Raw genomic sequence first — 15,580 nt, forward strand, 5'->3', positions numbered from 1 at the left:
GCGTCTGCAGACACCTGGAGCTCCTGCATTCTCCTCCAGAGAATCTACACCCACAATCCTGTGACAGTAACGCTCTCTGGACACTCCATGGTCAGTAAGGAGGGTCTCCTGTGCTTTGTCCCTTCAAATATTTCACAGCCACAGAGGCAGGCTCTGCAGAGACCACCAATGCAGACGCGATTGTGCAGAGTTCTAGAGATTAAGTGACCCAGAAACGATCAGCAGTAAGAGGTTGGGGCCAATGCCCAAACCCAAGTAAACCTAACACTGGCTGAGCTTCTGTCACCCCACTCAGGACAAGAGGAATTTGGCACCAGGAATCCTTTGAGAGGCAGATGTCATCTAACGGTAGGAGGTCCATGGGGAGCCGAATTCCTTTCCCTGAGTCCAGCTGTGGGAGAAGCAGCTCAGTTCTTCAGCAACTCCTGTGAGTCTCAAATCCCTCAGACCCAGGCATGCACAGCAGCTGAGGCTTGGCCCTGACGGCTGGTTGCTGAGGAACGGGGGGTGATGCAGCTCATATCTCCCCAAAGGACCGACCAACCCTCCCCCTAGAGGCCCACAACGCAGGTTGTTATCCCTTATCCAAGGTAGAGTTCCATCAGAGTCAAAAGCGAAACTAATTGTTGCCCTGTCTGGAGCTTGCAAGAACAGGGTGTCATGACCTCTGGGCCTCCAATAGGGAGCACCTGCTTGGACGGGTTGCTCCAGCACACAGGCCCATATGGGTACCGCACAGCATCCTCAACAAGGCAACACTCATCCTACCCTACTTGGATCTTCCACTGGCTGATGCTCCACTTAAACCTGCTTCTTTCCCTCAGACCCTCAGGAGGTACCAGGACAGACATGAAATTACCTCTAGCAGGAAAATTATGAACTAATCACACACACACACACACACACACATTCATACACACTCACATACATTCTTAACACACTCTCTCACACACACTCATACACACTCACAGACATACATTCTTAACACACACACTCAAACCCTCTCACACACACACTCATACACACTTACAGACATACATTCTTAACACACACACACTCAAACTCTTCTCTCTCTCTCTCTCTCTCTCTCTCTCTCACACACACACACACACACACACACACACACACACTCACCTGACCACCAAAGAGTTTCCTCCCCTTCATCCTCCAGCCCGGAGTAGTGCACCAACTTCCTACGCACTTCTTCACCAGCTTCCCTCCAAAGAGGGGTGCCACAGGGGGCTCAGTGAAGACAAACTGAATTTTCTAGGCCAAGCCTTTGAGCCTGAGACAGAGGAGGAGGGAGGTGTGTGGGGCGGCAACTGCATTCCAAGGCCTCCCTGACATAACACCCAAGCACACCCCAGCGGGACACCTTATACCAGCAAAACAAGGTGTGCTGCTCCAAGCAGGCACAGGAGGTGTGCGCTGACTCACGCAGACTTGGTCCCTGGTGGAGCTTGGGTTTGTTGTTCAGTAAGAGGGAGGTGGTGTGGGCTGAGGGCCAGGCAGCACCAGAGCCCAAGGAGAGACTGCTTGAGAAGACCTTTCTAGAAGCTTTTGAGTGAGTTCTGCTCCTGGCACAGTCAAGAGAGTGGGCTCCCAACTCCCCACTAGCAGCCTTCTCAGTGTGATAATGAGGCATCAAGAGTTCCTGCCCTCCTTGCCAAAATCAGAACGATCCCGACTGGAGTGAACTAGAAGCTGCAGGTGTAGGGAGTAGGGCGGGATAGGGTATTGACAGAGAGTCTTGTTGGTGCCATGATTTAGGGAAGGTTTTGTTTGTTTTCTTTTGTCCCATTTTTTAACATGTGTGAATACATATTATACATGTGTGTAGATACAAATGTGTGTGCATGCAGACCACCCTGAGATTGATTTGGGGAATCATCCCTAATAGCTTTCCCATTTTATTCAACGAGACAGGTTCTGTCCATCAAGACTAGCTAATATTAGTCTTGCTAGCCAGCTTGCTCTGGGGATCCCGTCTCTGCTTTCCAAAGCTGGAATTACAGGAGAGCGGCCACACTAGTTGGCATTTATGTGGGTATCCAGGTATCGAACACTGGGCCCTCATGTTTGCGGAACAAGCTCTTTGACCACTGGGCCTCCCCATGCCCCTGGTGCTATGATTTTTGGAGAACGCCAAAATTAGACTTGGGGTCTAATTTGCTCATTTATCAATTAAGAGGATGGTGACAGATTAGAAAGAAGGTGGCCCAGTCAGCTTCACCTCAAAGGTCACTTGCTAAATGATTAGGAATGACATCCTGAAGATACCTGGTTTTGTTCTTTTAGAGATTCTGAGATGCATATGAACTCATGATCAATTAACAATGTCTGTCACAGACTTGGTAAGGGAGTATGTCTGATCAATGAGTGTTGTCTGTTGTGGGCATGTCAGGAAAAGGTAACTCGAATGTCAGATACTAATCACCTTTTGTTGTCTCTGAAGGCCTCTAACTATAAAACACAACTGTACCCATTTCACAGTGAACAGGAAGGTTTTTTTCATTGTGAGACTATTAGCCAGTTTTATGAAAAGCACGTACCTTTCATAGTGTGACATTCACACATAGATAACTTCTCCAGCTGAGATACATTCTCAGCACCTCTGCAAGACTTAGGGTGTAGGCAACACCCCTCCCCGTGTCCTCACTCACAAAACATGCCCTAGACCCAACGAGCAGTCTATGCCGATAGGAGACAAAAATCACCATTTCTGATTTTCCTGTTCAAGGAAGAACTTCCTGAGTGTGGGTTAATAAGTCCAGCTTGATCCCAGGGAAGAGCCAAGGCTGTGGCAAAGGCAGAAATAGCTTTGGATTTCCTAGCGCACACCGGAGGGGTCATGCTACTGTACCTGACACCTGACACCCACCAAGAAGTGGGTGCCTGGATCCAATGTGCACAGGTCTCAAAGAGGAGCTCACTGATTTCGAGGTGTAGGGGCAGCCAGCCAACTCTGCCTGCTTCAGAGCATCCAAAGAGCCTAGCTAGATCATCGTCCGGAGAGCAGGACTCTGAACACCATTCTCAAGCCTCAGCCAACACCTGGGTCTTCTTTCCCTTTCTCACAGATGTGTAAGAACCCGCTCCAACACTGTCCCCTCCTGCCCCATCCTTTCTGTATGTTCTAAGTCAGGATGGTCCTGAGTGCCTCTGGATCTGAGAAGCGCCAGCTGTATGTAGAAGGGCGTTCCTAAACCCACAGGATTCAGAACCTGCACAGGAACCCGAAAGCCTCATGTCCGGGATGGGAGTGAGGGGGAGTAACTCAAAAGCGAAAAGTTAGCAGCTCTCACACCCTGAGCTGACCTCCTGGATCCTATCGCCCCAGGCCTCTTGTTCCATCCCACCCTCTCCCCCGGCACGCATGCCCTCCCTCAGGCAGGACCAGCCAGTGGAAAGAGACAGGCTGGAGCTCACTTAGAGCCCCAGAGGCCTAGGAAAGGAGCTGAAGCCAGCTCCCAGCGGGAAGGGAATTACCAGGGACCAATGGAGTCCCCTAGAGCTTCCTGAGAATCCTTCCATATTCTATCACCAGGAAGGGTAAGGAAAAACTGTGGACCAATAACTGCTTAAAAACAAAACAAAACAAAAATCCAAAGCCAGTGTTTTCCTAACAGTGACTGCGAGGAAGCGGGTTGGTAATGAAACTGTGGAGATGAAAAGTGTTTGTTTCTCTAAGGGAATCCTTCACGCTGCCATCTGCTTCTCCAGCCAAAGAGCAGACCACACATTATCTGGCCAAAGTGAAATAAATCTGAATTAAGGGGCACAGGAAGAAGCCTGTGTCTCCAGTTGGGGTGGGGAGCTCTGGCTACTTCCTCCTGGAGTTAAGTTTCTGAAAGCTGAACTCCTGACGCTTCTGCCTCCTTCTCTAAGAACCTGACAATCCCTTTTCTAATGGCTTTCTTTACGTGGAATCTATCATTTTGTTCTTTCTATTATCCTAGGAGACAGGTCTTTATAATGACTTCACTTTAAGATAAGGAAACGGACACAGGGAGGTTAAAGAACGCTTCAGATGGTTTATCACTGGTAATGCTTGCTGGAGCTTGGTTTTTGGAACCTGGCCATCTCTGTCCTGGACACTACTCCTCCTAATTACTGTGTCCCTCCCCAGCTCACCACCACTTCATCAGGACCAACACACTGCTACCAACAGGCTTCCTCTTCCAATGCTTGGCTCACGGGTTTTAAGTCATATCTGAATGCAAGATTCCAGTTTGACAGGATAATTTGGATAGGTCCCTAGGGTTATAATGAGATCTAACTAGTTACATTCCACAGGAATGATCTAGAATGAAGGTCCAGGGAAAATGAGGTAATGTAAGTTAAATTATTATTTTCACTTTCTTTCTCTTATAAGATGCATTCTCGATACAATTTTACCAAGCCCGTTGTTTTCTGTTACTGTAACAACTGCAAGAGACATTTTTTAAATTTTATTTTAGATTTCCCACTTTTCTACCTCTCCCCAGATTTCTCTTTGATTACTATTCTGTTTTTCACAGATAAGCTTGAAGTTCCCCATTTGACTAAGCCTTTCTCCCATCAATGTCCCTAATACCAATCCAGATGTACTGGTCACCAATCTGGAGTGCATCCTTCTAGAACTTTTAAAAATAGTTATACATCATGGGTGAGACCCTTTAGCAGGCCAAGCCTGACAACCTGAGCTAGAACCCTGGAATCCATAGAAGACAAGGAGAAAACTGAGCTCCATATGTTGTCCTCTGACACACACACACACACACACACACACACACACACACACACACACACGCGCGCGCGCGCGCGCACACATGGCTGCCTCTCATCTAGACTCAGTGTTCTACTATATTGGCCAACCAATACAGCAGAATCATCAAGGCCCAGGTTCAATTATAGACTTTGACTCAAAATAAACAAGATGAAGAGATACAGAGGAAGACGCTCAGTGTCAGCCTCCGACCTGCACACACATGTGCATTCATACACATACATACATAAATAACACATACATACATATATACACATATACACATATACATAAATACACATATATACATACACATACACACATATATAAACGCAAATATATACATACACATACCCACATATACATACACATACCCACATACATATACACATACATACACATATACATAAATAGCACATACATACATATATATACATAATATACATACACATATTCACATATACATACATATACACATACACGGATATGAACACACACATAAATACATATACATACACATACATATACACATACATACACACATACATGCACACATATATACATATACATACACACACAGATATAAACACACAACATTTTCCACAAAACTTAACAGCTTTTTCCCTATGAGGCAAAGACCTTAGAATAACCGACTGTAGTTCTGGAGCCTGCAGCTCAGAAACGGCTCAGTAGCTAACAGTGCTTACCGTATGAGCACCAAGGACCTGAGTTTGGATCCAAGAATTCATGGGAAAGGTTGAGTATGGCTGCCGAGTCTGCAAGCCAAGCCCAGAGCTAGGGGCAGGAAGGGATAGGAGCGAAGATGAGCTGCCAACCCAGCTGCAGGCTCAGTGAAAGGCTCATCTCACGGGAATAACGTGGAGAGTAACAGCAGAGGAAGGCTCACACCTAATGTCTTCCTGTAGTCTCTGCACACTTGAACACGCATGTGTGCACCTACGTACCCCGCATACACAGCACCTTCACAGATACACACCCACGTACACATTACAGAAAGGAACTCTTCTGACTCTAAAAGAAGCAATGATCCATGAGTCTCCATCAATAATATTATAACACACAGCACACAGCACATCAGTCCAGGGCTGAATATTAATGGCTCAGGGATTATAGCTTGGTTCACCCATCACTAACCAGACTATTCAAGCGCTGGTGGCTGAGTGCGGCTGCGCTGCGTGCGTACGTGCGTGCCTGCGTCATGCGCGTGCGTGCGTGCGTGCGTGGGTGGGAAGTGCAGAAGAGATGAATACGGAAGAGAGATAAAAGCTCTTCGACACAGCTGAAGCCCTTAGAGCAAATAAGTAGCGTCAAGCGGCTCTCTCCCTCACTCGGCTGTCTTCCAAGTGGTTCGGGGGAAGATTAAGGGCCTTTCCTGGCTCTGACCAAATATTGACCCAGTGGCACTCACTGCCAGGGGTCCCCTCTCCGGGGCCAACAGCACATGAGCCAATGTTTGCAGAGAAATGACTGCAGCCCAGTGGCTGGCAGGCCAGGTTGTGAAACAGTCACCAACTGAGCCAGGACCCGGAAGCCTCCCTGTCCTGTCCTTTGGTGGGGCTAGGTCATGGGGGAAAATATGGGAACTTAAAGGGGCATGTGTGGCCGGCCACTTGCCTGCCTCCTGCTTAACTTACGGGCATCTCCAAGCACACCCTTTATAACCAAACTTGGGCATGAGACCATAACCTGAGCAGCTCCCTGTGGGGAAGGTCCCTCTTCTGCTCATAGAAGGCTGAGTTGTGAGCTATTTTTAGAAGAAACAAAGCCCTGCTTCCACCTTGACATCTAAAACGCTCTTGAAGACTTCTCTGGAATCCGACTTGGCTTTCCCAGGAGCTCTGGGACAGCTGTTCCAAGTTGATAGTCCGGAGACAGAACCAAGCCGCCAAGCATGGAGGTTACCTTTGCCTGCGAAGTTATCTCCTCAGGCCAGCAACCCCAGTGACTGAAAAAGCCATGGCTGTGAGCACAAAGATGAAAAGGGACACCTTAAGAACCCGTCTTATGGGGTTGGGGATTTAGCTCAGTGGTAGAGCGCTTACCTAGGAAGCGCAAGGCCCTGGGTTCGGTCCCCAGCTCCGAAAAAAAGAACCAAAAAAAAAAAAAAAAAAAAAAAAACCCGTCTTATGCAAGTTGCTGCTACACTGCACTGTGGGATAATGGCAAATAGAAGAATCGGTACATGTTCAGCATGGAAGGGGAAAATCAGTGTCTTCTTTTAAAAAAAAAAAAAGAGGGTCTCAAGTAGCCCAGGCTGCCCTCTAATTATATAGCCGAGGATGGCCTTGAACTCCTTATCCACCTGCCTCTACCTCACAAGTGCTGGGATCGTAGATCCGTGTTACGTTGCCTGGCTTAAAAGTACCTTTGGGGCCAGAGAGATGGCTCACCGGGTAAAGGTGCTTGCTGCCAAGCCTGATGACTTGAGTTCGATCCCTGGGACCCACGTAGTGGATGGAGAGAACTAATTCCCTCCAGTTGTCCTCTATCCCCTACATGTGGTATAGCATGCCTCATCACAAATAAATAATCTTTGGTCCAAAAGGACCTGGACCTGTAGGTGTGGAACTCGCACGCACAGGGACAGAGGACAGCCCACTCGGGACAAGCTTGGCCACAAGCATAGTGATTCCAGGGCCAGCACATCACAGCTGCTCCATTGCTTGTGTCCCTTCCAACAGTAATCGGGAGAGAGTGAGTCCTCGGGTGGGGGGTGGAGGGCAGCAGTCCTTTCTTGTGTGATTCTATAACTTGGGAGGGGGTGGGACCAGAATAGAAATTCTGATTTGGAAGTTTCCCCGGGCTTCTTAGACTCCTTCCAGCTGATCAATGAGTCCTTTCAGGGTCCAGACGCTGCCCAACTGCATTATCATTTCCTGTCCCCACACACTGTACCCATTGATGGGGTGCAGGCAAAGCCCACCATATCCTGGAAAGACCTAAGGAGACTAGGCAGGGCTGAGAGGGGAAGAGGCAGCAGGCAGAAGTCATGAGTGTTCCTACTCCCACACGCAGTGACAAATTCAACCCCATGTTGTTGAACCGGAAGGATCCATGCTCTGGGGAACCGGCTCTTTAAAAGGTTTGTCTCATAGTGATAAGGATCTTGAAATCAAAGCAGGTATTAATGCACACACACAGGCAAGCGTCTCCCTCTCCAGGATGGCCCACTGCTAAGGGGCTAAATGGAAGGGCTGGCTGCTGGGTGTGAGGCTAGGAACCAATGTCTCTTCTTTGTGTTTTCGTTGCTCTAAATCACTCTCACGTTCTAAGGAATTCTCCACCTCTCGGCTTTCCCCTCCAGATAGAAGAAGGGTGCCTGCCTATTAACACCAATACTCTGGTGCTTGCTTCTGATGCACCAGGGTGACACCCCCCTTCACCCTGCCAAGGCCCATGACTACGCTCCAAGACCCTCTCTATCTCTGGGCATCCTGATTGGGCCAAAGAAAGGGACTGACCAAAGTCTTCCCCGGGACTTACCAATTTGGAAAAGGGAGCTAGCTAGTCAGTGTCTATGATGTCGGGAGCCACAGATCTAAAATTCAAGAGCTACGACAGCTAAGTTCATCAGAGTGTGAATTAACAAGGACACTCCTGGGCTGGAGAGATGGCTCTGTGGTTAAGAACACTGACTGCTCTTCCAGAGGTTCTGAGTTCAAATTCCAGCAACCACATGGTGGCTCACAACCATCTGTAATAAGATCTGATGCCCTCTTCTGGTGTGTCTGAAGACAGCTATAGTGTACTTATATAATAAATATAATAAATCTAAAAAGAAAAAAAACCAAACAAACAAGGACAGTCCTGGAGAGAAGCAGGGGCTAAACAGTGACAGCTGATCCTAGTTTGGGCTTTGCCGAAGCCCCACCACCCCACTGTGGTTCTCACCATCTGGTCAACCGCACGGACTTCTCAAATGTTATTGTCTAAGCCCAGTGTGAGCACTCCTCACCAAAAGACCCTAAAACGAATCAGCCATCGTCCAAGGGGTGCGTTTAATGGTACGGTGTGGCTACATACTGCCGTCTTGCTGAAGAAGCATGCCAGTGAGTTAGAGACACACATTGCCCGTCCACATGTACGAACTGGGTGGCAAGCTCCTTGTTTGGGTAGACAGGCGGACCCGGAGGTATGCCCAGCATGTAGTTCTATAAAGTGCTTATTTAGTTTTGGTCTTCTCTGTGTGTTTGCTTTTCTTTACCAGCAATGATGTGGTGGCTAGCGTCTCATCATGGATGTTTATAGATATGTCTGCTTCAGGCACACAGCACCCACAAATGCCTCCTCGCCTCCCCACGGTTTGCACCCCAAGGCCAAGGGAGGATGACTAAGCGAGACTGTGAAGGGCTGTGGTGGAAAGCAAAGTCCCACTCAAGCGTCTGCATGCGGCAGCCAAGACAGGAAAAAGCCTGGCTGCTCGACGGGGGTCTCTCATCTGTCCCTCTTTGCCAGACTGGATTCTGGCCCTCAGCTCTGCCCAGGGCCTTCCAGTGGGATGTGGACGTGAACAAGGAATCCCTCAGAGACTCAAGCCACTATCCGACTCACCTGCAGGTCAAAGAACTTGCTGTATCTCCGGTAGATAGTCTGGGAGGTGGAGTCGGACCAGGTCACGTTGATAATATACACCTATGGGAGAAGAGGAGCAGGTGAGTAGGTGGACAGGCTGGGCTGCAGGCACAGCTTAATATTACTGTAGGAATGGGCCAGCCAAGACCAGTTTCCTTCATTTGTCACCGGGCCTGGCTCACTGACAGAAAACATTTAACCCCTTTTGTTTTAACACTCTACTAAGAGATTTCTTCATTCTAATTTCAGTGAATGCTTCTTCGGGTATGTGGAGTGTGTGTGTGTGTGTGTGTGTGTGTGTGTGTGTGTGTGTGTGTATTGACATTCACTGTAGACTCCACATGCTTCCTGACAGTTCCGTGACAAATGGTCCTCCCCTTCCTACTGCTACAACGGTATTTAGATTTTAATTTTGGAGAGAATACTCACTCAGCAGCCACAGGCCTAGTGCTCTCTATGTAAATGTAGGTCTGCAATATCTAAAGCAAATGACATGATAGAAACTAAACAGCTTTTAAAGTAAAGCTTCATTCAGACAACAGAGAAATCTGGATACATTTGGGCAGGGAGGGGCCTAGGGCACTGGCTCTCAACCTGTGGGTCCAATGACGCTTTCAAAAGGGATATCCCTAAGACCATTGGAAAACACAGATATTTACCTATGATAACAGGAGCAAAACTACAGTTATGACGTAGCAACAAAAATAACGTATGATTGGGGGGGGGGGGTCACCACAACATGAGGAACTGTATGAAGGGGTGGCAGCATCAGGAAGGTTGAGAACTGCTGGCCTAGAGGACCAAAGAAGTGTCAAAGCCACACTGAGAGCCCATGAACAACCAGAGACAGAACTTGGGGATCAGATAGAGAGCCCAGGGTTCAGGCAGGTAGCAAAAGCCAGGCAACCCTCAGCACAGCAGCTCCTTGCTGCCCTGGAAGAGGAGCTGGGTTTTCCTCAGAGTCATAATTGCCCACCACCCTGCCCCTTTTCCGCCTGAATGCCTCCTCACTGCAGGTTGCTCCACGGGGAGCAGATGTGTACCTGCACCAGGTGCTGCCTGGTGTCCCCAAGTGGCCAAGCCCATTAGGAGGGAGAGAAAGAAGAGGGAGAGCTTGCCTGAGGGTCATTAAACTTGACCATTCTCCTGGGCCTGTGAATTGGAGCTGGAGAAGGACTTAACTGGGGCTTAGCACCCATGCTCCTTCCTCTGTGGTAATTACCGGCTTCCCTTTCACCTCCCAGGGAGACTAAATCACAGCTCCCGGCCTGGCTGCTGGAAAGATGCAGGTAGTCAGGAGACTCGGGAAGCCTAGTGTTGGGAGATCCAGGGAGGTCTGCTACTCATTAAGGGGCACATGGTAAGAGGCGGCCTTTTTGGCAGAGGTGGGATCTAGGGTGCAAGTCAGTAGCGACTCGTCAAGTGGCAGATGGCCAAGTGAGGAGAGAATTCTGGAGCCAGCCCCAGCTGGATCTCCCTCACAGCACCCACCTCATTGGCTGTGAGACCACTCACATTCCCATCCCCAGGTTTTACCAAACTTCTGGGGCACGCCATAGGTCGGTAGCCTTGGAAGCAGACAGTGTCCTCCTGTAGATAAGACCAGAAATCTGCAGACAGACCCCAGGCTCTATCGTGACAGGACGCTTGCTCTGTTTTCTTCCCAACCTTAGATTATCACCCCAGATGAGCGACGGACACACAGGAAGAATTCCAGCCTTGCCCAGCACAGTCCTACCCCTCACCCCAACACCAGAGCTTCTTAAAGTCGCTCCGGCCGGCCGGCCCGCTTTAGAGATAGTTTGTGGAGAAAGAGCAGGTGTCTGGGGTGGAGAGGGCAGAGGTCACTGGAGAAAGCCAGCTCTGTTTACCCCTACAGATAAACCCCCCTCTGGTTTCAGGAGCTGCCAGATAACATTACCCAGCAGCTGGACTTCAATTAAACACCCTGATTCCAAACACAGTGACTTGGGTTTATGTTTCCTGGGTAGAGTTTCCCTTTCTTCTGGATTTTAAAAATGCATGGATTCCATTTCAAGGTCTCTAGTCACTTCAGGCAGATGGTAGGCAACTAGGAAACCTCCTCAGAGACCAGTAGCCATGCCCAGCTTCCTGTGGGCCAGCCAGACTATCGTGTTCCACTGCAGCTCAGGTCTAAAGGGTGAGAGCCCCCAGCAGGGAGCCCACATAGGACGATCAGCACAGCACCTCATCAGGCAACCTCCCATTCCGAGGTCATGCTATCTGCTGAACACACACTGCCTGTGCCAGATCTGTGCTCTCCGACCTTGACTGCCCAGTGGGTTCTGCTGCCCTCTATGAACCAAGCCCCTTTTCGAACTTGAATGTAGGTCAGTAAACTTGAATGACCTGGATGCGAATCACTTACAGGTCAGCTCCAGAGAACCAAGAAAGAAACCCAGTCTCCGGAGGGGGCAGCCAAGATGGGATCTGGGATGGACCGGACGAATGATTGCAAAGATGAGGCTCAACCATGCCTAGAAGGTCCAAGACTGGCTTGGGTTTCATCAGAAACACTAATGTCTGTGGCTGCCTTTGCACCAGAGAGTAGGACAAGAGGTGAGGAGCTGGAATTGTGGAGGGAGGGAACTGCGCACCCCTATGTGCTGCACATGGTGGCTGCAATTTACTGAGGAAGGCCTTATTTTCCCTGGCCCCTTGCCCAGCAGACCTGGCCCCAGGCCAAATGGAAACTCCACAGTAATGTTCCCCAACCTGCTCACACATGGCTCTGGCATCAGGTGGCTAGGACCAGGGCTGCAGCACATGGTTAGGCAAGTTATATTCTCTACCGGATGGTTGCCCAGTCAAGGGGCCAAGAAGGGAAGAATCTAGTCTACATGATAGTCTGCAAACTACCTTGGGACTGTAGCCATACCACAAAGGGGTGCCTTGCTCCTGGAGTGGAGTATCATGGTTATAGAGCCCAGGGTGGGTCACAGAATCACCTCAATCTTCTGGAGTCTACGGATGAAGACGGACCTCCCATTTGGGGTTAACTGGCTTCAAAATGATGGCCCTAGAAACCAGAACGAACACGATCCAGAAGCCAATAAAAGGGGCCATGGTTATTGCACTGGCTTCTTGTTGAGGGAGCCCAATGCTAAGTTCTTCCTTAGGAAGCTGATGCCCGTCTAAGATAACATTAAGCCCCACCTTCCCATTCCAAATGCCCCATATAAGTAGATCTGCCTTGGAGGGTTGGGAGAGAGAGTGGCCTGTAAATCTCCAAGCTCCTCTGAATTCAAACCACCCTTGGGCAGAGGGCTTCAGGGGTGCTATTCCCAATGCAAGTGGCTATGCCAAAGCCTGGGTTATATTGTCTTCCAGATGACTCTCAAGATGGCAGCGATGGACCTGATATTAAAAAAAAAAATCGGGGCTGGGGATTTAGCTCAGTGGTAGAGCGCTTACCTAGGAAGCGCAAGGCCCTGGGTTCGGTCCCCAGCTCCGAAAAAAAAAGAACCAAAAAAAAAAAAAAAATCCTATTCACATCCACTAATTGTTCCAGAGAAGGAGTCCCCAAGAGTGCCACCATCTGACCTAGGTTCCATTGGCCCTGTGAGTCTGTCCGTGTCTGGGAGTGCTCAAAGCTTATGATCCACCATCAGCCGGCTATTCCATCCACCCTCGTTTGCTAATTGCTGGCACAGCACAACCTGAGAGCTTGGTATATGTTGCATAAGTCTGTTTAACATAGGTGAGCCCATCCACTCCCTGGTCTCCCCATTAGTAGAAGCTGTCTTGCCCTCTCCTGGCCTTTGGGGTACTAGGTCCTGACCTAGCAACTGGTTCATCCAATGAAAGTACCAGGGTTTGTAGCAACGAGGTGTGGCTAGAGACATATTGGAGGGAGTTCTCCAGCCCCAGACCCAAACTTTTAATGGGCAAGAGATAGAGTAAGAATCCTTCTGATTCAGTACAAGGGTCTTTGCCAATCCCAAACCTTGCCACTTGGCTCAATTTTAGGGGGTGCAGTGTTGGATGGGGTGGGAATAGAGATCTGTTAACCCATATGGCCTCAAACTCACAATAGCCAAGGATGAACGACCAGTCTTCTTGCCTCTACTGCCTGGTTGCTGAGACCACAAGTATCTCTGACTATACTCAGTTTATATGGTGCTGAGGATCAAACTCAGGGTTTTGTGCTCACTACATAATGAGCACACTACCAGCTGAGCTGTACTCCTGACCCTAAAGTTTTTAGCTTAGCCTGAAAACCTTGAACACCCTCAGAGGTGGCCCTGGTAAAAATCCCAATGCCTCTTCTGACTGGGTATTTGTTTTACGTGACAGTGAAGATTTGGGAAAGAGCCACCACTTAAAAGGTGATTTAGAGGAAGATCTCTACTCCAACACACACACCTATGGGGTGACCACAAGGGTGAGTGACCAACCTATAGCCCCTTTCCAGCCCTCAGACCCTGGTCCATGAAGTATCACAGTGAATCATGCAGAAGCCACCAGAAAGGCTGGAGAGCCACATCTACCTACTACTTCAAAGCTCATGAGTGCCACCCATTTTTGGGGAAAAGAGAGCTTTTTATCCATTCATTATTTACTTTTACAGTACTGGGAATTGAACCCAGGACCTTGTGCATGCTAGGCAACTTCTACCACTGGGCTATCTCTCCAGTCCTGAAAAAAAAGGGGGCTTTAAAAAAGCCTATATATTTACTTTAAAAAATTTTTACGAAAGTATATTTATTGTATTTTGAGCACACTCCCTCCCCTACGTCTTCATATCCTTCTGTTAGTCCTCCTAGGCAGTTTTCCTTCTACTTTCAAGTCACACACACACACACACACACACACACACACACACACACACACACACAGAGACAGAGACGGATCCAGAGAGACAGGGGGAGACAGAGAGAGACAGGGATGATTTTATATATAAATATAATGATCTTATGTTCTGGGAAAGGAGAAGAGCAAAACAAGACTCCATTGCAGGGGACCAGGAACAGTGTCATCTGCTGAGAGGGTGCCATGCTGTGAGGCCAGGGGTCTTTTTCTTGTTTTATTTCATGTTTCCTGGGAAGGAAATGCACATGGAAGCTGAGGGCTCCTGGGACCCACGAACGCTGAGGAACCTGAAAGGATTCACCATGAAAGCTCCATCTTTCAGTTCCCCAGAGCTAGAGAGACTGAAGAGGTCACTAGGTAAACCTTTCTCTTATCTAAGCAAACAAAAGGGGCTCCCTGGGACTACGGAGAACAGCAGCCACTCCTGTTTGCTGAATACTCACCAAGTTCCAGACACTGCTAGAGACTTCGTTCTGATTATCATCTCTCCACATAACATCCTCCAAAGACAGTGCTAACACCTCCAACTTCCAGAAGAGGTGGGAGTCCCAGCTGTGACCTGCTACGGCCTGACCCACAGCCGGTGACTGACGAGCTTAGAGTTAAATAAGCCAAGCCCTCCCAATGAGCACTTCTCTCTTTCTTAGGTTTAACTGTATTTTTAAATCAACTGGTTGGTTGGTTGGTTGGTTGGTTGGTTGGTTAGTTGGGGTAGGGCACCGGGTAGAGCTACGCACATACCAAAGTCTGCATGCCTGTGTGCAGGGCAGAGGACACCTGAGTCAGTCAGTCAGTCCTCTCCTTCTAGCCTGTGGGATTCCAGGCTAGACAGAGGCCATCAGACCAGAAGGCAAACCCCTTCCCCTACTGAGCCTTCTTACCAGCTCCTCCCCCTTTTTATTACTGTTCGTTTGCTATTATTTTAAATTTTTATTGTGTATATTTATTTATACATGGTATTATGTTTCATAAGGACATCTGCAAATCAGAATGCATCCTAAGTTGCGGGTACACCCACCCCTGTATCCTGTACCCTTCCTTTCTCACCCCTCCACCTCGATCGTCCTTACCCACTTTACTTCTCTCTCTCTCTCTCTCTCTCTCTCTCTCTCTCTCTCTCACGCACGCACACACACACACACACACACACACACACACACACACGTGCATACACACACGGCTTCCATATCTATATGAAATCTAGGGGCCACAAACAAGCATAAACACACATCTTTAAAGCCTTTATTGGCCATGTTAGTTTACTCTCCGTCAGCCGACATTAACTCTGCTCTTCTGTCTAGTCCCAAACAGCTGCTGTGCACAGACGCCATATTTTCTTTGCCCATTCTTTGATCGTTAGGCCCTTAGGGTGGTTCTATAACTTAGCTACTATGAACACATCTGCAG

The 15,580-nt window shown here is 48.7% G+C and overlaps 1 protein-coding gene across 4 annotated transcripts in view; it reads right to left on the bottom strand.

The window, feature by feature from the left end:
* Sh3pxd2a (SH3 and PX domains 2A) overlaps positions 1-15,580 on the bottom strand; it is a 206,258-nt gene that overhangs the window by 154,723 nt on the left and 35,955 nt on the right. For all 4 annotated transcript variants that reach the window (NM_001415946.2, NM_001107606.3, XM_087564681.1 and 1 more), the window contains 1 exon segment: positions 9,320-9,400. In NM_001415946.2, coding sequence (NP_001402875.1) covers positions 9,320-9,400 — 81 coding nt within the window.

The sequence above is a fragment of the Rattus norvegicus genome, chromosome 1 (genome assembly GCF_021556685.1).
Source record: "Rattus norvegicus strain SHRSP/BbbUtx chromosome 1, alternate assembly SHRSP_T2T, whole genome shotgun sequence".
NCBI classification, from domain to species: domain Eukaryota; kingdom Metazoa; phylum Chordata; class Mammalia; order Rodentia; family Muridae; genus Rattus; species Rattus norvegicus.